The following is a 26,599-nucleotide window of genomic DNA, read 5'->3' as shown; positions in this document are numbered from 1 at the left end:
TTTTCAAGGTTGGCTATAATTTTATTTTCAAGGTTTGAGAAACGTGCATCAAGTTGTGTATCCAGGTTTGTGAAACGTATATCTAGGTTTGTGAAACGTGCATCCAGGTTTGTGAAACGTGCATCAAGTTGTGCATCCAGATGTGCTAGTAATTTTTTTTCTAAATTTGTTTGAATGCTGTTGATGATGGTTTTTTCAATATTTGATATAATAGAGTTAGTGATAGTTTTTTCTAGGTTAGCTTGAATGGATTCAATGATATTTTGTTGAGATTTTGTAAATATGTCTATTTTTGATGAATTATCTGAAATGGGTTTTTTGCATTCAAAACATAAGTTTGTTTCGTATTAGTCATTATTTGCAGATGCATCTATTGATCGGGAGCGTTTTGGATTTTTATTGAAGTTTCTGCCTGGCATAATTAATATTCTGTTAATATTTTACAGTTGATTTTGCTGTAATTATATTGATGTTAATAGGTGGTTAAATTTTTTTCCCCACAAGGTGGCAGTGTTGTAAAGATTGAGAATGGGTAGATGTAGGAGTCAAATTTAATGAGGTAGAATTTCTCTGTTACTCTATATATTTTAATTTTTCTCTTTCACAGCTTTTTTACTTTAATCTTCCTTTTCAGTGTAAGAGAACACTTTTTAAGAGATGTGAAGTTTGAGTTCGTGGGAATGTTGATGATGGAGGCAGCGTGGATGATAGTGATGGCGGATGTTATAGTTAGGCACTACAACATCCAGACACCCAGAGCCTCTGGGCACCAAGAAAGGACCTTGGTAACCCAGGGCAATGATATATAGTTGGCTATCATCAGCATGATAATGCACTGTCAACAGATAACTTTCTTCGAAGGCTTCATGTAGATGGAACCACTATAACATTGTACCTCCCAATTCCCTGACCCAGCTCATAAGGATGCTATGAGCAATGATATTAAATGACGCTAACAGGTTGAGGGCCAAGATGGATGCACTATCCCTATCCTAACCATACCAAAAGTCATTGACCAATCTTTTTTTTTTTTTTATTGAAAGAGTTTTAAAAAAACAAAAACATTTTCCCCCTTTTTTCCCCCTCCCTCCCAAATAAAACAAAACAAAACACCCCCCTCCCTCCCCCACCCCCCGGCTTCCCGGGTCAATCACAAGGTAAAGTTATACATACACCAAACATAGAATAAAATTTTCCCTTCCAATCCAAATAACCACATCCAAAGCTTTTCGTCTCCCAACCCCCTCCCCATTACATAAAATAACTTTCTAATTATTCAAAGGCAATCTGATATTTCTTAATCTGATATCTGTTTTGTAGATAATCAATCCATTTTTCCATTCAATTAAATATCTTTCCTGCGTATTGTCTTTTAAAAACGCTGAGATTTTAGCCATCTCAGCCAAATTAATAACTTTCAATATCCATTCTTCTATTGTAGGTATCTCTTCTTTCTTCCAGTATTGTCCAATCAACAGTCTTGCTGCTGTTATTAAGTTCAAAATCAATTTAGTCTCAATCCCTGTACAATCCATTATAATTCCCAAAAGGAAAAATTGTGGCAGGAACTTTATCTTCTTCTTCAGTACATTTTGAATAATCCACCAAATTCTTATCCAAAAGACCTTAATTTTCTTGCAAGTCCACCAAATATGAAAATATGTAGCATCATCACAATCACACCTCCAACATTTCGCTTGGATATTAGGATACATACATGATAATTTTTTGGGATCTAAATGCCATCTATAAAACATCTTATAAAAATTTTCCTTAAATTCTGTGCTTGTGTAAACTTAACATTTCTAACCCAGATTTTCTCCCATGTTTCCAACATTATTGGTTCCTGAATATTCTGTGCCCATTTTATCATACAATCCTTTACCAAATCCTTTTCCGAATCTATTTCAAGCAACACATTATACAATCTCTTTATATGCTCCTGGGTCTGATTTCTAATTTGCTTTATTAAATTTTCCTCCCTTTGCATTATACCAATTTTTTGATCTTCTTTCCATCTAGCACTTATTTGCCCATATTGAAACCAAGTATAATTCCTCCCTTCTTCATTTAATACCTGTAATGATTTTAATTGCAATCTGCCTCCTTCAGCATACAAATGTTCTTTATATGTAATCATTTCCTGTTTCTGTTCTATATTTATATTCTCTATTGCATGTCTAGGGCTCGCCCATATAGGAATCTTGTAATCTAATTTATAGGAATATTTTTTCCAGACCCGCAAAAGAGCACTTCTCAACACATGATTCTTAAAAGCCCTATCCACTTTTTTTCCATAAAATAAGTACGCATGCCATCCATATAACAAGTCATAACCTTCTATATTCAAAATTCTTTCCTCTGTTAAGTTAAACCAGTCACTTATTACTGAAAGGGTTACTGCTTCATAATATAGTTTAAAGTTAGGCATTCTTAAACCACCTCTTTCCCGTGAGTCCTGTATTATTTTCATTTTAACCCTCGCCTTTTTACCCTGCCATATAAATTTATTAATCCCACTCTGCCAATCTTCCAAATTTTTATCCTTTTTAATTATTGGTATCATCTGGAACAGAAACAAAATCTAGGTAACACATTCATTTTAATAGCCGCAATCCTTCCCAATAGGGATAACTGCAATTTCTTCCAGCCACTCATATCATTCTGAACTTTTTGCCATAGCAAGTCATAATTATTCTTATAAAGTTTCTTGTTCGATGAGCTAATATAGACCCCTAAATATTTAACCTTTTTTACTACCTCAAATCCTGTCATTTCCTCTAGTTTTTGTTTCTGTTGTATAGACATATTTTTAATTATCACTTTTGTTTTATTCTGATTTATTTTAAATCCTGATACCTTTCCATATTTATCAATTACTTCCAACAAAATCTACTTGAATTTATAGGATTCGTTAACGTAACCACTACATCATCTGCAAAAGCTCTAACTTTGTACTCATATTGTCTAATCTTAATTCCTCTATTTTCATTAATTCTCGTATTTTATCTAATAATGGTTCCAGAGTCAAAACAAACAATAATGGTGATAAGGGACATCCCTGTCTTGTTCCTTTCGCAATCTTAATAACTTCTGTCAAACTACCATTTACTATAATCTGTGCTGTTTGCTCTCCATAAATCGCTTTAATTATTCTAATAAAACAGTCTCCAAATTGCATTTTCTCTATTAATTTAAATAAAAAATCCCAATGCAATCGATCAAAGGTTTCCTCTGCATCCAAAAAAATAAGTGCCGCTGAAGTATTCTTCTTTTCCAAATATTCCAATATATTAATAATCTGTCTAACATTATTCCTCATCTGCCTCCCTTTTATAAAACCAGATTGATCAGTATGAATTCTTTGTTGTAAAACTAACATTAATCTATTTGCTATTATTTTTACAAAAATCTTATAATCATTATTTAAAAGTGAAATCGGCCTGTAGTTACCAGGTTTAGAGCAGTCTTGTTCCTCTTCGGTATTAGTGAAATAAAAGATGTTTTCCATGACGGGGTATTCCCACCCTAATTGTATCTGATTAAATAATTCTTTAAGTGGGCCTAATATTTCATCCTGTGTTTTTATAATAAGTTGCTGTAAGACCATCTGTACCAGGGTTTTCCCATTTTAATTGTTTAATTGCCTCCACTATTTCTCCAGTAGCTATCGGCCGATTCAGCTCCTCCTCTGTTCTAATGTTAGAATATTAACCTTATAATCTTTCAAATAATCATAAATGTCCCTATCCAATATTTTGTCTTTTGCATATAGTGCAGTATAAAATTCTGAGAATGCCTTTTAATTTTATCCTGTTGGTATATCTCTTTACCTTTATATTCTATTTTTTGTATGACACGTGCTTTCTGTTTCTTCCTTAAATTATATGCCAACCATCTCCCAGGTTTATTTGCATTACAAAAGGTATTATGTTTAGCATATTGTATATTCGTTGCCACCTGGTCTGCCATTAACATATTAAATTGACTCTGTAATATTTTTATAGCCTCTTTAAGTTTATGATCTTGTGGGTTTTGAATTAATAACTGTTGCTTCCTTTGAATTTCTTCTTCCAAATATCTACGCTGCCTTTGTTTATTATTCCTTTGTCTGTTGTCCAAGTAAATCAATATCCTCTAATAAACGCTTTGCTCGCTTCCCACACAGTTCCTATAGGTGTCCCTTTGTACATATTAAAATCAAAAAATTCTTTTAACTGTTTCTTACAATAAGTTACATTATCCTCATATCTAAACAGATTTTCATTCAACCTCCATGTTCTACCACCTTTTTCCCTTGTAATAATTCCATCCATACTGGGCTATGGTCAGTTAAACACCTCGAAATATCTTCGTTTTCTTCACCCTAGAAAGCAAGTCATTAGAAATTAAAATAAAATCAATGCGTGAAAAGATTGATGCCTATCAGAAAAAAAGTAAAATCTCTCTCATCTGGATTCCGTAACCTCCATATATCTCTAAACTCAAAGTCTTCCATCATTTCAAAAAGGATTTTGGTAATTTTGCATGTATAGGTATCTTCTTGGAGGAGGTTCTCTTATCCTTCTTGTATCAATTACTCCATTCCAGTCTCCTAATAAAATAAACGAACTATAATCCCAGAGGGTCAACCTCTCATGTAACATTTTGTAAAACTTTTCTTGTTGCTGATTAGGTGCATAAATACCTATCAACAAAGTCTTTTGCATCTATCACCAGTTCAATAGCAATAAATCTTCCTTGAATATCTGCCTCAATTAGCTTAGCTGGTATATCCTTCCTGATATATACAACAATTCCATGCTTCTTTTCCAAAGCTGATGCAACAAAATGGTTACCCAATTTTGAATTAATTAAATATTTTTGGTCTGATAATTTTATATGTGTCTCTTGCAAACAAATCACATCATTTTTAAATTGTTTCAAGTAGTGAAATATTTTCCTTCTTTTCTGAGCTGAATTCAAGCCATTAACATTCCATGACAAGATTCTATTTGCCATTACTGGCCTCCTGAAGCTTTGAAGCAGACAACGGAAGCTCCTCCTCCGGTATCTTCCGTCTAGCTCCTCCCACAGCTTCCATAATGGGATCCTGACTTTTACTTTGAGACTGTTGCTCTTCTTTACGCTTAAGGGCTCCTCTTGTCACCCTTTGCTCTTGTGGTTCCTCTAATACTGGCAGCAATAAAGGCTCTTGGATCACCACGCCTTCTTGAGTCTCTTGAAGTTTTCTATCACTTCTATTTCGACTTTCAAAACTGTAGAAAGAAAATCCTTTGCCTTTAAAACAGTGTCAATTCTATATCTCCTTCCTTGATAGAATAGTGTCAGTCCAACTGGCACCTCCCATCTGAATTGAATCTGATGTTTTTTAAGTTCTTGTGTAAAAAGCAAATTCCTTCCTGTCTCTTAACATCTTTGAAGGAATCTCTTTCAACACCTTCAACTCCTGTTCTCCAATTTTTAAAGTTGTCTGATATGAAACTTGCAGAATTTGATTTCTCATAGTCCTTTTCACAAAATAAACCACAATGTCCCGAGGAAGCTTTCTCTGTCTTGCAATCCAAGAATTAACTCTATATATTTTATCAATTTGGTACGCTACCTCTTGGGGTCCACTTCAATAAATTCAGCCAATGCTTCTGATATAATTTTTCTTAAGTCTTCTCCACGCTCTTCTTTCATACCACGAATTCTAAGAGCTCCTTCCATAAGTTTATATTGTAATATCACAACCTGATCTTCATTTTGATCCACTTTTTTCTGAACACCTTTCATTTCGTCTTCTAAATGCTTATTTGACTGAGAGATCTGTTGCATTTCCACTTCCAATCCTTCAATTTTTTTACTCAGTCCTTGAACTGCCATAAGAATATCTTCTCTTATTTTTGCATTAAAATTCTCCATCATCTCTTTTGCCTATCTTCAGAAAGTTTTAATTGTTCTTTCAATATTTCCTCAAGACTTGGTTCAGATCCCCTTCTTCCAGAAGGCTTTAAAGGTTTAGCTGCCATTCTGTCTTCAAAAGAATCAGGAATTCAAACTTAATAACTCTCCTTCCCTCCTTTCAGTATAAAAAAACTCCATTTGTAACAATCCACAAGTAACGCTGCTTCATCGTACTAAAAAATTTTTACTTTCACTTTTAGACGCCATTTTAAAAGTCAATTAATCAAAGACAAAGAAAGGTTTCAAGTTTCAAAAAGGGAGTCGGTACTTGCCGTGCTGATTCTGCATCAAAGATCGAACGCTTGTGAAATTCCCGTCTGCTTGGAATATCAATCAATTTAATAAGTCCTCTAGAGCAGAAGCGACATTCCTCTCCTTTTTCCTGATAAAAACAGGAGCGTGCTGAAGTTGGAGGGAGTGGAATTCGGTGGGGTCATAAATCCAGGAAAATTCGCTCTTGAGAGCAAACCCCCTGTCAGACCTGCCACTCTTCCACAACTCTTGATAACCTCTTTCACCCAGATTATGCTAAGATCAGTGAACAGTGATTTATTTTCTGTTTCACTGACTTTTACAATCTTCTAACACGGAGTGCTCTGTTAGAGCACCCAGCAGGAGGGTGACGTCACTGGAGCCTCTCATTGACCAATCTTGATCAGTACCATCTCAGTACTATGACCAGGCCTGAATCTTGACTGAAAGGAATCCAGATAATCTGCCTGTTCCAGGCCCTACTATAGCCATAAGCTGGCCACCTTATCAACAACTTTTCCCAAAAAGGGATTTGTTAGTTCCAGTAATATCCACTTATGGAAAAGACAACCAACCGCCTCTGACAAAGGGTTTGTAACAGTCCCACAGATAAGCATTCACTATTATCTGGACCCAATCATTTGGTACGTCCTAGAAGAACATAATCATCCAGGAAAGACAGGGGCCTAAAAATTAAGTCAGGGCTGAACTCACAGCTCTAGGGACCCTGCCTGCTTTATCAGGGCCAACATTTTCAAATTCCTCACAAATAGCAGGCAAGTCACAGGACCTGTATAATCTGAGTCCAACTGCAAGCAAATCTAAACAATTTCATCTGACAGTTCTTAGAATCCTCACTGTGACCCTGCAGTTGTTCTCATCACACACACACCCTTATCTTAATCTCTAGTTTTTCTGGTTTGGGGAAAGAGATCCAACTTCTCTAGTGTCCAGAGGCAAGAGACGATTATCCCTTCATCTTATTAGAAGTACTAGACAGCAGATAATAGTCACCTGGATAGTCACTCCCTTTTCAAAATATTGCTAGTGTTCAGCTTTCTATTCTTTCAATTTTACATCTAACTAAATATATACGGTTATGAGCTCTATTTTTATCTGCCACTCATACAGTATACTTAAAATTCTGAACATGTTTACATTATCCAAACAGCAGGCTAATGGATCTCAAAGTAGGCAGTCATGCATAATTCAAATCAGTATCCTAAGGCTTGCAACTTCAAGTAAAAAGTGCTTCTAAATTAGGTAGGGTGTGACTTTAACATTAAAAAGTGTAACTAATTTCCTTTTTTATCTGACAAATTGATGCATTTTGTAAAGAGCTGAGATTAATGTGCAATATCCATATAATGGTGCATTTGTACCTTTCTGTTAAAGTGATGAACTGCTACAAAATAAAGTAAACATGATGACTGTAAAACGAATCAACGAACTCTATTCGAAGTTTAAAATAATTTAGCAAGCAAAACAAAAAAAAAGATTTTAAGAATGCACTGTACAAATTCCTAGATTTCTGGATAGCCATAGAAAAAGTAGTACATTCAAAAGTTCTGCACAATATGTCATTCAAATAAATTGCAAAAGCCTAGCTTGATTTTTTTTTAAAAATTAACAGAGGAAGTGTGGGGAGTGGGGGAGAGGGTAATCCAGGTTGGAAGACGTTACCATGGTCTTCCCTGTAGCAGACCTTATTTGGATGAAAAATTCCACTGATAAGAAAGGGGGGAAAGGGATAAGGCTCCATGCAAAATAGGATCTCCACTTGATTTAGTTTGGAATTGACCTGCTATAGTAGAACTGTGAAGAAGTAGAATATGGTAAAATAGCAATAGATAAATGGAATGATTTCTTCACACATTATTATTACTATTATTTATCACTGTTGTTGGTTGTTGCTTGTATACTTAGGATTTATATTGATATTGATTTCCTGATTGCTTATTTGTACCCTATGACTATCATTAAATGTTGTACCTTAGAATTCTTGATGAACGTATCTCTTCTTTTATGTACACTGAGAGCATATGCACTAAGACAAATTCCTTGTATGTCCAACCACACTTGGCCAATAAAAAATTCTATTCTATTCTATATGGCACATACCTTCACATAGAATTTGGTGAATACCAGATGCAGTAATGGCCATCAATTTAGATTACTTTAAAAAGAATTTTATAAATGATATTTAATACTGAAAGTAATCAGTATTATTTTCAGTTGCAGTGGAAATCAAAATGTTGAGTAAGTAGGACTTTTTTTATTTGATTTCACATACTTACCTATCATACTAATGGCCTAGGTATTTATAGATCCAAGCACTGGAGACTATATTAAGAACATAAACATAAACTTAAGAACATAATCTAATAGTGAAAAGAACTATTATAAAGAAAATAATTACTTAACTGCCTTGATACAAAGGCAGAAAAGTCACATAGTAAATGCAAAACAGTAGATAGCTGCCTGAAAAACAAAAACAGAAAAGCAACAAAAGGAGAATACATTTTATTAGGGCAAAATATAGTAGGTTCTTAATTTTCCAAATTGAATTTTTTTACATCTTTGCTGTTTTCCAGCAAAAAAATATTTTAAAAAAGTTTATTGGATAAGATGGATTCAGGCTAACAAGCATGTGATTCATTTAATGACTACATCATTTGCTTAATGACCATGGTGATTCATTTAATGATTGTTATAAAAACTGTCATAAAATTTAATTGGATCACATGATGATTCAACTTATAACCACAACAACTTACAACCAAAATTCCAGGCTCAGTTGTGGTTATAAGTTTGAGACTATCTGTATTTAAATCCTGTTGCTATTTAAACAATACTGTTTGTGTCCAGCAAGGTGTTAGAAATTAATATAATTGGTTCAGGATAAAAATTGTCAGTTTAAATGGCAACTTTACAGATGTCACAAATAGACAATGTCTAGAGCACTTGTTGGAAAATACAGAACCTGAAATAGACTATTATTTGAATGCTTTCAAAGTAGCTTTACACAAAGAAACAATTCAAAATGGAGTACAAAGGAATGTGGTAAATATTCAAGTATCTGCCTGAACAAAAAATATACGGTACATTTGTGGTAAATAATGAATGACAAGGATGCCATTTACAGATCATGTAGCTTTTTTCATATGCTGGTCACCAGTTCACTATACAGGGATTCCTTTAAAATTTCAGAAAACCACAATCAATAATTAGGATACTGAAAAAGACATAGGGGGGAAAAAAACCCAGAGAGGAGCTATACAGAAATGTAGGCAAACTCCCCAATATATGTGCATAGGTGAAGGGGACAAAATCTCTTTGGCTTCTTTTGACCCACATAATTTCTCACAAATTCCAAAACCAAACTGAAAAAAACCCATATTTTTCAAACTGTAAGACACACTCCCCCCCAAAAAAAGTGGTTGGAAATGTCGGTGCATCTTATAGACAAAATACGACACTGTTTTTGGCCTCCCGAAATCACTACCCCCATGCATCCCGTTTTCACCCAAAACGGGCCACACAGAGGGTTTGGGAGGCCTGCAGAGTCCTCCTGGGGCCAGGGAGGGCAACCTTCGGATGTGCGGAGGACAAAAACTATTTTTTTTCTTGTTTTCCTCTTTGAAATCTAGATGCGTCTTATACTCCAGTGCATCTTATAGTCTGAAAAATATGGTAATTCACCATAATACAGTCGTATAGTGCTTAAAATTCCAAATGATTTTGTGAGTCTTAAAAATTACATGGACGCTATAGTCCTCTTCTGTTTAAAATACATTTCATAACCTCCAGCACAGATGAATAGAAGTCAAACAAGTTGCTAAATATAAAAAGAGAAGCGAAGAAAGAAAGATTGCAGACATAATAATCCTTTACCACAGAATTCATGGAAGCTGACAGAATCTTTATAATCTCCCCATAAAGGGATATATTATGATAAACTGCTTGACTGGAATACAATTGAACTTTAAACAATCTTCAAAATCTTCAGATCAATTACAATAAATAAGAGCTGTGCAAGTGACTCTGATGGAAGGTGACCTAGTGTAGTAGGAATATTCTAATGTTCCTAACTATAAATACATTACAAATACTGTACCAGCCTTCTCCAAAAGCCTACAATCTATTGTTGCTTTTAATTAAGACAGCTTGTAGCTAGAAAACTTCAATGCTGAATTGTTTGAAGAAAGGGGGGGGGGAGACAGTTGGAAAGAAAAAAGGCACTCGGTTATGAGAAATGGTTATATTTGTTTTTTTTTCTTTGCAAGTCTTTCTATTTTAAAATCTGAACTGTCATGAAAAATGTCTTAAAAGCATTTCAGATATCCCTTTGTTGTCTGCTCTTTCATTTCATTGTTATTCTCATCAATTCTTTTTAATCAGGCCTGCTTCTGCTCCATGTAATAATAATGACTGGCAAATCTGCAGTTGAAAGACTGTTTCTAAAGATGAAAAGTAGTTATTTTATTAATGTACTTATTAATTATTATACATGTTCCTATATAGATTTTGTGTGAAAATAAGGACATACAATTTATATACAAATTTATAATGCAGCCTGTCAAGAGTGATTTCATTTAAGGATTCAAATACAAACTGAGCAAAACAATTAAAGCAGAATTCTATTTTAAACTCATTCATTTGAATTATATGCCAGTAGACAAATTAGATGTAAAAATATACTTTTGCTAGCTGAATTTTTGGCTATATGTTCAAGAACAAATCTAGTCAAGATACAAATAATTATCTCAGAATACTGAAATGAGAGTATTACCATGAGACTCAGCAATGCTGCAAACCTCATTCTTCTTACATTTCCAGTTAAAAGACTGAGTTGCTACCAAATGTTGCAGCTAAATTGGGAAATGATAGTGGAGTGGCCAGAGGATATGATAGCAAAGGCAAGCTACCCCACTCAGTCAAAACCTATAATACTTGTAAGCATGAGCTTAAGGTACTTGAGCATGAGATTAAGACAAACACAGTACTGGGTACAATGCAGTCAAAGACCCAATAATATCAACCACTATTATTCAAATTTAGGCTTCAAGCACTGGTGCAGAAGAGTGTGTTGGTGAGTTTTATGGTCAAGTTCAATCTGAAATTTTACAACATGCAGACAAAATGTGCTATTTGTGATTGGAATTGGAACGGCAAAATTGAAAATAGTTAAAGATTAAAATGTAATTCGATTGTATGGCCTATAAACAGAAACAAAACAGAACATTTTATCAGTTTCTGCCAATCCAATTATTTTTCATCACTATCACAGTCTTCAAAAAACCAAAACACACCTACATACACAAATATTGCCAGATGGAATGCAGTTAGCCCTCGACTTGTGACTATTGAAAGTTATGATGGATCTCCACAGTACAACTTATGACCCAGATTTGAAGTTCCAACACCTTCCACCTGTGGTCACACGATCTTGTTTTGGGCGCTTGATAACCAGCCCATATTTATGGCTGTTTGCAGCATTCACAGTACCATGACCACAAGTTACAAGCTTTTTGCCAGAATCCAGCACTGACTTCCAATTTCTAGCAAAAAAAATACCCAAAGCAGAAAATGGATTCACCTAATGACCTTGGTGTTCACTTAATGGCTATGGTTTTAGTTTAAGATGCCACAAAAGCAGTCATAAAATCAAGCATGGTCAGTCACATAATTGGCAAAACTTACAACCTAATTCTGGGCAGTTATGATTAAGGACTACCTTACACAGAAGTTAAATTGACTATGTTGTTGATAGAAGAAGAATAAGAGCTCAGTCATAACAGCAAAATCATGGCCACGGGATGACTATGGACTAAACTGTGAACTGTTCATATAGAAGCTCTGAATCAAGCTAATGCAGACAAAGTCAACCAATTTCCAGCTATGATCTTGAGCATTTTCAAGGAGTTGTTTTCTAATCCTGAACCTCATTAATAATGTACCAGAAGAACCATGGAATGAAATCAAAGAAGTTGTTAAGGATGAATATGAAACAAGACTGCCAAAGAACAAGAAACAGAAGAAAGCAAAGCTATGTCAAAACAATCAAAACTGCCAAGACAAGAAGCCAAAACCAAGAATTTCAGAGAATTGTTAGAAGAGAGAAGAAACGACGTTTGTAAAAATATTAAAGATGGAGACAGGCATGGATATAAGGAAAGTCTTTCAAAAGATTTCTGAACTCATAAAGAGATTTCAATCGCAAACAACTATGGTAGAGAAATCAATAGTCAAATATTAACTGATTCAAAGAAAATCAAACAGATAGAAGGTGTATATTGACATTCTGTACAGTAGATATCAATATCTAAGATACTTAGAAGCATTTCTTACTTATAAGAATCTCTTTTATTAGAATATGAAACACTTTGGTCAGGACTTAGTAACCAAGTCAAAAGGTTACAGTTATTGAGGGAATGGGGCTCAGCTGAGCTTGTCAGCTGGAAACCTGACAGCCTGGGTTCAAGACCCAAGCACTGAATGACAGAGTCAGCTGCCATTATTTTCCCCAGCTCCTGCCCATCTAGCAGTTTGAAAACATGTAATTGTGAGTAGGTAAATAAGTACTACTTTGGTGGGAAGGTAACAGCATTCTGTGCACCTTGGCATATAGTCATGCTGGCCACATGACCATGGAAAAGTCTTTGGACAATGCTGGCTCCCTCAGTTAAGAAATAGAGATGTGCTGGATAGAGTTGATCACAACTGGATAGATCACAATGATAGCTTCATTGAGGGACTATCTATAGAAATATGGCTAACAACAAATTAATGTAAAAGTTCTAATCAAACCATGTCAGCAAATCTAGAAAATGAAACAGTGGCTAATATACCAATACCAAAGAAAGGAGACCTGACAGAGTGTGCAAACTATCATACAATATCCTTAATTTCATATATTAGCAAAATAATAGGGGACTGGAGGCTAAAACATATGAAGAACGGTTGCAGGAACTGGGTATGTCTAGTTTAATGAAAAGAAGGACTAGGGGAGACATGATAGCAGTGTTCCAATATCTCAGGGGCTGCCAAAGAGAAGTGGGAGTTGGGCTGTTCTCCAAAGCACCTGAGGGTAGAACAAGAATGGGTGGAAACTGATCAAGGAAAGAAGAACTTAGAACTAAGGAGAAATTTCCTGACAGTTAGAACAATTAATAAGTGCAACGACTTGCCTGCAGAAGTTGTGAATGCTCCAACACTGGAAATTTTAAGAAAATATTGGATAACCATCTGTCTGAGATGGTGTAGGGTTTCCTGCCTGGGCAGGGGGTTGGACTAGAAGGCCTCCAAGATCCCTTCCAACTCTGTTGTTGTTATTGTTATTATAACATTCAACATCATTTAGTACAGTTTAGCGTTCTACATGAAAAGGGACATTCCAAATGTTCAAATGGTGTTTAAATAAGACTGGGGAACAAGAGACAAAATTGCTGTCACATGTTGGATCATTTAAGTCAAACCCCAAAAGGAATCAATATATACTTCATTGTTTAAAGAAAATCTTTTATTGTCATGTCAAGGTGTGGACTATACTTAGGAAAATAGGAATCTCAAAACAATTCAAAGCACAGATGAACTAGACTCATATTCTAGATACATGATGCAAAAAGCATTGGGAATTCTATAATGCTGGGAAAGGTGGAAGGAAAAGTAAAAAGAGAATGATCAGCAGCAAGGTGGATGAACCTATCTACCAATGGATACATCATTGGTAGATCAGAAGGCTGAGGTCTATTTTGTGGCCACTGAGTCATCATTGTCTGATGGCATTTAAATGAAAGTGTGATATGTTATTATTTTTCTCAGTGTCTTCCATTAGCTTTCACAGAAGTTCATAGATGAAGTCCAATATTTAATATATCCAATATATAACAGCAATATTTTTATTTGCTGTTTATAGTTATTTAGATCTAAGGCATATACTCTATCTTCTGCATACAATTATAATACAAAGCTGTATCAGAGCAAAACCTCAATTTAACAGACTTGAGTAGCAGATTTTGGATACAATGGACAATATCCTTATCAGGATAGCATGCCAAAATAATGGACTTGTCCATTATTTGGAGAAGCACTTTCAACAATAGACTTTGTTTCCCGCCAAAATGGATATGTTTCAGTCCATGTCTGATTTCCAAGTAAGGAAAGGAAATTGCAAGGAAAATTGGATACATTGGTGAGATATTCCAATACTTTATGTTTATATCCCTATTAGTAGGGAGAAATAGAAGGTACTGTGAATATGAGGTAAGTTGAAGAGTACTGTACTGGGAGAGTGGTAATTAAGAATCAAGAAAAGGAGACTAAGAAGCCTGGGAAATTGGTCAGGTAGCATCTTGGGAAAAAGTTAAGTTGAATGTGGGTGAAAGCAGCATGTTGGAATAGTAGCTAATATGGAAAGTAAGTAAGCTGTTGGGAACACTAATCGATTAAAACGCAGGCTAAAGGATATATGGATGATATAGCAACAACAGCAATGTCTTTCCTCCAACTGGTTCCTATTCTGAACATCTTTATTGCTGATAGACATTTGGGAAAACTTGTTCTTAAAGTCAGTCTTGATAATTAGTTCTATTAGAAGGCTACCTCTGTGACTGGAAAGAGAAAGGAAAAAAAGAAAAATATTTGGATTTAAGATGTACTGGAGTTTAAGCCACCTGTTTCCTAAGCAGTCCATTAAACCAAAGTTTGGCTCTATTTAAATACCAATTTAATTATCATACAAGGTCACATCTGGACTGCAAAATTCCAAATAGTCAAGTAAGAAACAAGTAAGTCCAAACCCTCTAACAATCCATATTGTTGAAGCTTATATGTGATAGCTCATCTGTCATGTGTTTTGTACAAACTGCTGTCCATTGTACTGTGACAGAGATTCTGAAAAGTCTTTCCAAACTATAATTCTCAGGGTTCTTTTTAACTTTATGTCCCATAATGCACAAGGCTTTCCTAGTCTATAAACTGATTTGGATGGGGGGAGTTTACAATTACTTATTGGACAGGCCTAATTTTTTAGGACAGGATCATCAGCTCAAATTCTGCATACAAATGAATATGATTCAGCCAACTTTCAGTGTGTAATGAGGGGACAATTGTGGAAGGGTACTTACAAGTCCATGACATCCATCTAATGTTATTAAAAACAACACTGTCAGGTGTTTTAACAATATGAGAGAGAACCACTTAAGGTATTACAGGTGGCATAAGATTCTGGTTTTTTTTTGATGCAACAGACAAATTAGCTGGCAACTGCAAGCCTGTGTGGGGAACAGGAGCAGCTCTGGATGTAGAAGTAAAATCCCAAGTCAACTTTTTTTACAGAAAATCCCATCTGAGACCTTTTCATTTGTTATTTATTTATTTATTTTATTTGAATTTATATCCCGCCCTTCTCCGAAGACTCAGGGCAGCTTACACTGTGTTAAGCAATAGTCTTCATCCATTTGTATATTATATACAAAGTCAACTTATTGCCCCCAACAATCTGGGTCCTCATTTTACCTACCTTATAAAGGATGGAAGGCTGAGTCAACCTTGGGCCTGGTGGGACTTGAACTTGCAGTAATTGCAAGCAGCTGTGTTAATAACAGACAGACTTAGTCTGCTGAGCCACCAGAGGCCCCTGTTAGAATTGCTGGTATCAGCATTCTATCTTCCAAGGCATAGCAAAGGCCCCTAGAATCAACTTCACTGAGTTAGAATTGTGCCCTTACGCTGCAGAAAATGGCTGAAGCTACTTTTAAAATGTATTATTCTACACCCACATACATACAAATATAATTTATGCATGAAAAAATATGTGGTGTTGAAATACAGCATATATATATTTTACATTGTAATGTGTATTTTAATACATAGCTGTTCTTAATGAAATTATACTAAGTGTGGTAACTTTGTTTTCATCAAAGAAAACTTTTTTCTTCATTTGTATGTGCCAACTATTAAGGACTGTATAGTTATATAAAATCAGTTGCAGATGGAAGGTACCCCATGAAATTAATTTCTTAAAATCCAAACCAAGCAGATATCCTTACAAGAAGGCTGCAGTTTAGTGGTTGTAGTTTTTTGTTTTTAAAAGCAAAATGCCAGAGTGTCTCAATGAGGAATTCAGTCAGGTGAAACCACTGAAGTTTAGAGAAAAATCTCATAAACTTTCTATAGTAATAATGTGATTAGACTGTTCAGATTGCACAAAAAAAAAGATATAGTAAAGTAATACATACATGTATTCAGTTTATATATAAACTGAATACATGTATGTATTACTTTACTATATCTTTACATCCATTTTGTAGCAGAGCTCTTACCCTTTATCTCATCTGTTGGCTTCTTGACTGAGCCAACTTTCCGATATGGTCAAAGATTGATAGACATTCAATATCTTCTATAAGAAAGCCTGACAATATAATTCACAGATTACATTAAACAGAAAAATTGCAATCTTCACCATTGCATAATGTGCTATAACTAAAAAATCTACTGAAGCCTGTTATTATAGCAACTTTAAAAATATTTTATTAGCTACTAAGTGCCTTGTGGCATAAAACAGATATTAACTTTTCATTAACTGTGTTAATGCATTATATTGTATTGCATTGCATTGGGGGGGGAGGGGAGAGAGCAGAAAGCATCAGTCAGAGGCCAGGATACAAAATGGACAATGGCATGTCATTCATACAGGCATCTTTCTAATTCTGGATTTTTTTCTTCTTGAGTTTTGGGCAGTTTTGGGGAGCTTGTTTTTTATCCTAACTGTAGTAAGTCTACCTTAGGCCTTCTATCTCAATTTTTATCCCAAAGAGGCAGGAAAAGTTGCTACTGATTTAATTTAGCAAGAAGGCATTTGGATGGTAGTAAAAAAGGATTGTTCATATCAGGAATAAAAATACATGATCTCTATTTCATCACTTATATTCTAACTTTTATGACATATTGCATTTTTCTTTCCAGGAACTGAAACAAGATCCTTAGTATACATAAGTTTTTAAAGTTTGTCTTTAAACATTATCTCAACAGCCAAGGTTAATCTGTAAATCAACCATTTTAATACTTTCAAACATTTCTCAATAACTTTTATTTGGAATTTTCCTTGAAGTGATATAAACTTCCTTTAATAAGGGTAACAGTACTTTTTTATCAGTGTACTGATCATCATTTTGGAAAAAAATCCTTGAAATACATAGTGGATATACTTCCTAAAATATAAAATCCAAGATCCTTCATGATACAGTATATACACAGAATAAAAACTACTGTAGTATCTGTAAAACCCTAAACAATTTAAGAAACAAATTTGTTTTTCATGAAACGCTGTTCTTAAGAATAGGTAAATAAAAAAGTAGTTCACTATTTTATATTTATAGTTATAAAAGCTAGAAAGAATGCTATATTGTTAAACATTCGTTTTATATCAATCTTTATTTTATTCAGTATATATGTCAATATAATACATATATAAGGCCTAAAGGTTGTTTTAGACTTCATTTTTAATATGAGAAAAGAATTTCAGGAGTTCAGCTCCGATCATTCATGAGCAGGCTAGTAGTATTTTCATCTTGTTAATGATATGCTGGTTACTGCTCTCTCTACCATTATGTCTAGGATGGCAGATATCTCTCCATTTCAAATCAGATGGGTAACTGAATGTTCTTCATTAATGTTTTCCTGCATTCAAAGCAAATTCATTTGTAATATGTCATATTTCAACATGTTCTTTCTCTGAAATAGTTAGAAATAAGCCTAAATAGGCTTTGAACATTTTAAGACAATGTGTACTGATGCTTTTGATAACAAAACCAGTATTTATGAAATACCAACAGCCATATTGTGCTAAACATCTATTTCTATTGTAAGATTTACTCACTTGAGTTGTTAAACATTAAAACTGCAAATTCTTGGAAAATCACAGTTCCATTTTTATTTTCATAGGAAAAAAAATCTAATTTTTGTTTCCATGAAAGAGGAATTGTGATCATACAGGATTTAACTTTCTGATGTTATATTGTGCATCTGCAAGGTGACCAAAGGTGTTTATATTCTTTTTGAACACAAAACAAATAAAAATAGATTCCTGCATGTATATACCATAAGCTAAATAATTCCAAATCCCCAAACAATCAACCACTTCGCTTGAAAATTATTACTATCCTCCCTTGTTTAAAAAAATCAAATACTGATGAAGAGTGCATGTCTTGTAGGTCATAGGTCCTCAACCCTGAGGCTGCAGACCAGCATCTGTCTGTGGACTGCCAGGAATCAGGTGTGTAAGCTAATGGAGCCCCATCTGCACTCGCATGGGATCCAGGCAACACATGGAACCATACCCCCCCAGGTCCACAGAAAAACTACCCTCCACGGAACAGTCCCTAGTGCCCAAGACATTGGGGGGCCACTGCTGCAGATACTTTATCAGAAATAAAATGAGCCATAAAATCAGATATCAAAAAACATACAATATGGAAGTTAGTATTTCACATTGTTAAAATGTCGCTTTTGGTCTGCCACTTGAATGGCTGAGAAAAGCAAATTGAATGTACAGTATTTTTGCTGTTTATCAACAAGGAAAAATAGAAACATGAAATATGCAGACAGTCTCTTAGGACTCTAGCTCTATGGCTTGGCCTATAAAGTGAAAAGCTGGAAATTTCAAATATCCTTTTCCTTAAGCCCTACGGTATACACAATGGGTGGCCAATATTTTAACTTGCCTGGCCACTTTGCATGAAGAGGAATTGTCTTGGGCAGCATATAAAATATATAGTTTTATAATATAAAATCACATAATAATGTTAAAAGTTAACAATCTTGTGGGTTGCATTACTAGCTGTACAGGGAATACATGTGACCCTTGGACTAGGGGCTGGACATCCCTGGAATACACATTCTGGCTCTCCCTTCCTATCTGCATATAGCAGCTTGGTAGACCTTTCCCTAACCCTAGTCTAGAACTCTTTTTACAATTGGTGCTGTTATTCTGATGAGAGGTAAAAATAGGGGAAAATGAGATAATTTCTACAGAACCACTTCCTAACATGTTACTATAGATTAGAAGTTCCAGCTATTTCTTTTGGGAGACACAGCAATTCATAAAAGTGATAGAAAGAAAGAAAAAAGATCAAATAAAAAATCAAATTTTAACTTCAAATGTTAGTATAGAACAACATACTCTGATGGGGAGAAGGATAGATTAAAGGAGATCAAGGGTTTTGATTACTATTTTCAATTGAAAAAAACAAAGATGCAGCATTGCAGTTCGACCACAAGATGGTACTGGTCAGCTACAAACTGCTATATTAATACACAATTTAGGATATTCTTGTCCTTTCTCTTATCAAGGAAACATTATTACCCACAGTCTGTAAAACTGAATTCATCCCAAGTATTATATATATTAATTATTCCCCAAGTTATACAGAGACAAGAAACAAAAAGTCTTATCTAACATTTATAAATCAAATCACAAGCACAAATCAAAATCAATCTAAACATTTACCTATTTCTACAGAAAAAAAATAATTTTAGGGCAAACTCCTCTGCTTGTTTTTACTGATTATCTTAACCTAGTTTCTTAGGATAATTCTAGCTATATTTTCAGAGTTCTTCAGGAGATATTGTTTTCCCAATTCAGAAGCAGAAGCTCCTTGATCCAAACAGAACAGAGGTTCCCACTTTTCTTCAAAAGATTTAAATCTCATACATTCAATAAAAAGAACAGGATGAGGAAATCTGACTTTTGTGTACAGTGGTCACTTTAAAGTTTGGGTACCTACTGTATTTCTAGCCATAAATAACCTTGCTAGCTCTGCTAAGAAATGTGATTAGGAAACAGAAAGCAAATGCAGAACAAAAGCTTGATGTTATTGCTTTTAATATATGCTTTTTATTTTTTAAATAAAAGCTATTTATTTAGTCATGTCACATCCGTGAAGCTTCTACAGTTAACTGTGTGATATTAAGTTTCTGAGAGAGGAGATTTATTGCTTGTATTATGTCTGACAGATATTGATAAGAATAATAATTATGCAATTATATATTTTACTTCAAATCTATCATTTTGACCAGGTCAATAATGAAGAAGGATAATAATATATTAAAAATACAGAATACATAAAAGCAATATGATTTTTTAAATAAAATATACAACAGTATTTACACGATAAAAGCAATTCTAAAGACTTGAAATAAGCAGAAGCCAAATAACACCTCCTAAGAAAGCACATTCCACTGCTTAGGAATGACATATCATAGTGTCTTAGATAACAAACAACAGATCTGATCCATCAACTTTCCAAATTCCCACAATATAGTTTCACTATGGAAACTATGATGGGGGGAAAAAAGAAAATAGCAGTTGAAATTTTGCACAGCCCAAGCAAAATAACTGATATAGAAAGAACATTAAGCTATTTGTCTCTTCTGCTCTTCCTTACAGCTACGGTAGGATTTCTCTGACCAGCATTGTTAGTGATTCCTTACAGTCTACTTTTACCAACTTTCCAATTCATGTCTTCCAAAAATCAGTCCTAGAAAAAGTACTGAGGTTCCATATTGCAGATTAAACTAGTTAAACTAAAATAAACATATTCTGATTGTTTATATTACTACTAAGATTTTTATTTTATTATGTGCTCTACCTTCTGAAGAAGTCTACAACAATGAACAAAACAATACAATCTTTAATTTAAAAAACATGACAATGATTAAATCCTGTAAAAGACAATAAGAATGCAAAAAATAATAATCAAAGTTTATTTTAAAAAATCTGTCTAAAAGGCAATCTCCTCCTGGAGCAGCTATTATCTATTATCTTACAAATATCTGACTGCTTATATCCTAATAATGCAACAGTAAACATTTGTTATGGCCTTTGAACAGTAGTGAAAACCTCCGCGGGTTGCCACCAGTTCACTGCCCGCGCATGCACAGTGCGCACCAAATGCGTGCTTCATGCGGAAAAAGGAGCCTTTTGAAGGTAAGTAGAACAGGGGGGGAACAGCTGTGCCAGGTGATTTAGATTTGCTACAAAGCAGAATTTTTTGCTTTCTAGCAAATTTAAATTGCGCGGCACAGCTTGTCGGAAATACCGGTTCGAACGAACCAGTAGCTTTTTTTTACTACCGGTTCACTTGAACCGGTAGCTTTTTTTTATTACCAGTTCGCCTGACCCAGTAGCTTTTATTATTACTGGTTCACCCAAACGTTGTGAACCGGTAGCATTTCACCCCTGCCTTTGGACTCTTAGCATGCTTGCCCAACAGTATTCCCACTTTCTATTTCATACCATAACATAAACAAGTAGAGCTTCACTTATAGCCTGAAGCTATGACATAATCTATTGCTGTAAATACAGTGTATTCTAAGGAAAAATAATATTCTAGGTTTTCTAGGTATAGATCCAGATAACCCACTTCCTCCTGAACCTTTTGAAGGTACAGACCTTCCACTTTCTCAATAAAATTTTAGCCCCCCCTCTCCCTCTTAGGGTGGAAACTGGAATCTCTCCCAATCCACATAAATAATCCAGAAGTATATTAGGTCAGTGGTAATGAAAACCACTGGCTGATATAAGAAGTTAGGATAGTTGCATCATTCCAGCTCCATTAGAGATCACTGACAAGCATGAGCAATTTTCCCTCAGTATTATGCTCCAGACTGAAACTTAACTGATAACGCAGATAATTCATTTCCCCAAAAGAGGAACAGAAGAAGCATGAAGATTGGCAGAAAATTGTCCAGTACTACTTGGTCCAGGCATGGCCTTTTGAGAAGGGGCAGACTATCACCTCCTTTAAAGTAGATGGAAATACCATTCCAGCAAGGAAGTATTTACTATCACTTGAATCCAGCTGTGTGTTCTCAGGAGGCCTTGATCAGCCAGGAAGAACATTAGTCTAATACACTGGTACCAGAGCTTACAGTCCAAGGACTTTGACTGATTTTTTCAAAAGCCACGCAATCAAACTGAGCCCAAATAACCAGACAAGACTAAGGCCCAGTCATCTCCCTAGGATCAGAACAGTTGGAAGTTAGCTCTGAGTGGATCCTAAAAAATTGTTTTCAATAGGTGCTTGGCATAATTTTCACAGTGGCCCTAGAAAGGTTTATTTAACCACTTTCTTATCCAGAAAGGACCAGATTACCTGAAACAAGGTCACCAGGTGACTGACTATCTGCAGGTTCAGTGTCAAAGAAATAGGCATGTTTCACCACCTTTATTACCACAAGTTAATCCTTAATAAAGGCTCTTACTTTATCTACCTGGTCTGAATCATTCTTCATCTTCCACTAGAGGTAATATAGGCATCTCTTTTGCTACTTCATCTTCCAGAGTTCTTCTGAGAACCAGGGGTACATCTGGGCTCCAACCACATGGAGACTTTAATAGATCCAATCTAAGGTTGCTGTCCCTTGTTCATGCTAAGCAGTGACTAAGGCCTTGATTGAAGCATAAACCAGGGCTTCAGGAATTACCCCAAGTTTCCTTTGGAATTGTATCAGGTTTTTCAGGCAATTAGGATGGGCTAACTGAAGAGGTTGCCCCTCCCCTTGCAGGAGAGGCAACTTGATAAGCTCCAAAGCTAGCAGGAAGTGATTCATCAGTAATTTTAAAATTCAGTGATACCTTTATTTTACAATGAAGTTTGTATGCAAATTTCTATAGCAATTTATGTCATTTGCAATATGACATCATTACACAAAATTGTCATTTCTATAATGAAAATTTGAATGAAAAATTGTCATTTGTGTAAATTATGAAATTGACAAAAATTGACATAATGTAAATTGCATCAATGCTCATAATGTTGTCCTCATGCAATTGACAGAAAATTGTTATGATGAATGAACAGTCAGAATAACAGACATCCTTCGTTACCAACTGGTCTTCTAAATCAAGATTTCACATTTGTTGCTTGCTTTAAAGTTGACTTTACATACACTAAGCACTTAGAAAACAAACAACTTATTTTTTACCCACAAATCCTAAACTCAGGGTAAAGGTTTGTTCTCTGAGCTTGTGAGTTGGTTTTCGAACCAGGCTAGGTAACATCTTCAGCAAAGTTTAGGGAATGTCAGTGTCAGTGTTCTTTCTGTCCTAAACTCCACTGAAGACGTTACCTAGCCTAGCCTGATATCGAAACATTCGGAAACCAACCCACAAGCTCAGAGAGCGAACCTTCACTCTCATCCTATACCCGAGCTACAGATATTCACCACTTTGCAAATCCTAAACTATTTCAAAAATACACTCATTTTTAGGTTTACCGTAATCTATAGTTTTAAATCTTACAAATGCAATGTCTTTAAAATACATTTTAATAAAATGTATTTTAACAATACATGAAAAACAAGAACTATAGCAAAGCATGTCATACCTTCATCTACAGAGGCTTCACTACTATACCCATCATATTCCGCAGACAAAGGGCTATATTTTTGTCTGGTTTCCCAACGATAATTTTTCTGTTGTCTACTGTTGCCTGCTGGTGCCCATGAACTCTGGGTTCTTGACAAGGCTTCATGGTATTTACCCAGTGCCTCATCTTCACTCTCCGATGATGAACCATGCTGGTCTTTATTTATATATAAGTTATCTATTTTGGGAAAAGAGAAAAAAATTAACAGATGGTGCCATCCTAAAGTTATATTTAGTTAATCACTGATAATCTTAAATATCAAAATAACTGGACAATCAACATAAATGTATTTCTATTAATGCTTCAGAAAGCACAAAACATCTAGTGAAGAAATAATCAGGTTCTCAATAATTTAATTCCCCCATTTGTGTTTTATTTTATCCCATCTAAGTATTTCACTGAATTTCTCATTTTTCTTTCTAAAAATCTGGGTATCAGATTTATAAATAACATTGAAACAAGCTGTTTACAATATTCTGTTTGTTGAATACATATCCTTATTAAGAAAACATGTTTTTCTTTTCGAGCAGAAAACCTCAGTAGGATCAGATCCTATTAATATTTGAAAAGGAGATCACAAGAAAATTGCAAGGTTGCAAGCTAGATTGGGAAGTCAAAAAATACAGTGGAAGAAAATAGGAAATAGTTCTATATTGTTGCTATGCAGATTAATGGATGATTCCAGGAAGTCATCAGGAGTTGTGTCTAAAACAAGTTTTTTTCTTAACAAGCAGGAAAAGAACTGCATTGTAACTTCATAATTTCTATGTTTAACTAAAGATACACCCCTCTCCTGTTGTAGCACCACTGTGGACATGTGATCAAAATTCAAGCCCTTGGTAGTCCGCTCACACTTATGACCGCACAGGTGCTTCAACTTCCCACACCCATCTACTTTATCCCATTTCTGGCCTTTTGCCCCCCTGTACTCCATCACCCCTGAATTCCACTGCCTCAGCTAATCAAGCATATCCAGCCAAGCTCTTTATGAGACAGTAGCTGGCCATGTGAGGCCTTCTTCCCATTCTCATATGTTACAGTTTCTTCATGAGATTGGGAAGAAGGCCTCACATGGCCAACAGCTCATGAAGGGCCAGACCAGGCATGCTTCGTGAACTATGGAAGGTATTATTTTTATTAAATATAATGCATACAAAAATCAAAGAAAACAGAGGAAAAATTTAATAACTAGTACTTAAAAAAATAGCAATTTTCAGTACAGAAAAATGTTTTGAAACCTTAAGAGATATATCAGTAAATTATGCAAATAAATATTCAGAAATTATATATAATGTTAGCAAGAATAGAACACAATTGAGATTATCCTTTTTTCACTGACTCCCTGATCCTCTGTTGTTGCCTGAAAACCTCTCAAAATCTCTCATCATCAAATTTGAAACTTGGGATATACTGTGTATTACTTTGGATTTGAACACAAAATGATATTTTTGGAACACGTGGGAAAAATGAACCGACTACCGTTCCTTAAACAAAATGCATCTTCTTTTGGAGGCTTTACAGCAGAGGTGGGTTGCTACAGGTTCACACCAGTTCTCCTGACCGGATGTTAATTTTCAGTTCAGACCAGTTCAGAAATCTTGTTGGAAGAAATCTTTTTCCACTTTAGAGGACTAATCCTGCAAGGGAGGCAGGAAGGAAACATTCTGGTATGCCTGTATTTCTAGCCTAATTCTTATCTTAATTGCCCTGATGCTTTAAGTGTTTTCAGAAACTGCCTCTGGGTTAAGCTTGTTACATTGTAAGCCTTCCACCCAGACTTTCTGTCTGTAGACTGAGCTTCTCCGGAGTCTGTATCCCCCCCACCTCAGTTTTTTGTGGTACTTTTGTTCCTGGGCCTTGACTTTCATAAAGATTATTAAAGGGTTGTTTTAGGTTTTTTGGAGTATATTTCCAATATGGCTGGAACCGCTATTTACAAAAGGGTTGGCAGGATGCAAGCTTGCAATTCTTTCTGATTTTTTTACTGCCTTTCTGGGGGCATGTGATCTTTCCTTAAATCTGGATTATTAGCTAAGGATATCTTGAGAAATGAGTGAGACCAGTTGGTATCTTTAAGTGGTGCAAATGGATCTAATGATTGCTTCTCCTGGGTGGGAAACTGTGCTTTGTCAATTCACTGAGCACAGGAGCCTCTTGTCTATGGGGATTCTTCAGTCATCCAGGTCATGATTGTCCCAAAGGTGCTTTTTTCAAGAGGCAACTGGACTTTCTTGGTTTCCAGAAAGTCCAGTTACCTCTTGAAAAAGCACCTTTGGGACAGTTGTCTCTTGCATTGCTTTGGAGTGGGCAAGGCACATGATTGCTCATTGATGACTGATAAGTGGATCCTCCTTCCAATTTGTTTTAGTTTTCTTTCATGATAATATGGCATAGTAACATGGCATCAATTGTAGAAAGTTAGCACCCACCCTTCTCTAGAAGAATGAAATATTTTGAGAAATATTAAAAAGGAAGAATATATTTCCCTGAATGAGAATTGGAGAAACATGTTTTCTTACAGGGAGAAAGCAGCCCCACCTTCCTTAATAGCACATAGAAGATGTCAACACTTAAGAGATAAAGAGTTAGATAGTTATATTCATAGGCAAAAATACCCTGCAGGAAGGCCTGAACAAAGGCAGAATGGGATTAGACCTCATTCAAGATGTTAATTTGTTAATTTGTCTCTTTAGCTCAGCATTTTGTAGCCCAAATATGCCCACCCAGTTTCTGGAAAGCTTAAATGACCTCTCTGCTAAAGGGTTTCACTTTATGAGCAAGAGTAATTTGGCTGATGATAGTTATCCTTGTATATTAACTATTTTAATTCCTCCATGTGCTCTAGCAACCTGCCTGATTTGTAACTCCGGGTTGCAGGTATTGCTGACGAAAAGGAAGGCATTCAGATAAAATTGTTTAGGTTTCCATAAAGGCTGTGACTCATTGATCTTCAGTGTGTTTCCCCA

General features: G+C 35.2%; 1 protein-coding gene across 7 annotated transcripts in view; it reads right to left on the bottom strand.

Moving 5' to 3' along the window:
* SYT14 (synaptotagmin 14) overlaps positions 1-26,599 on the bottom strand; it is a 111,804-nt gene that overhangs the window by 45,455 nt on the left and 39,750 nt on the right. For 6 of the 7 annotated variants that reach the window (XM_058165292.1, XM_058165293.1, XM_058165295.1 and 3 more), the window contains one exon: positions 23,592-23,810. In XM_058165292.1, the coding sequence (XP_058021275.1) occupies positions 23,592-23,810 (219 nt within the window). Of the gene's footprint in view, positions 1-23,591; positions 23,811-26,599 lie in introns of those variants that run through there. The other variant, XM_058165298.1, reaches the window with a different exon arrangement.

This window comes from Ahaetulla prasina, chromosome 1 (genome assembly GCF_028640845.1).
Source record: "Ahaetulla prasina isolate Xishuangbanna chromosome 1, ASM2864084v1, whole genome shotgun sequence".
NCBI classification, from domain to species: domain Eukaryota; kingdom Metazoa; phylum Chordata; class Lepidosauria; order Squamata; family Colubridae; genus Ahaetulla; species Ahaetulla prasina.
This window is presented reverse-complemented; position numbering and strand designations above follow the sequence as displayed.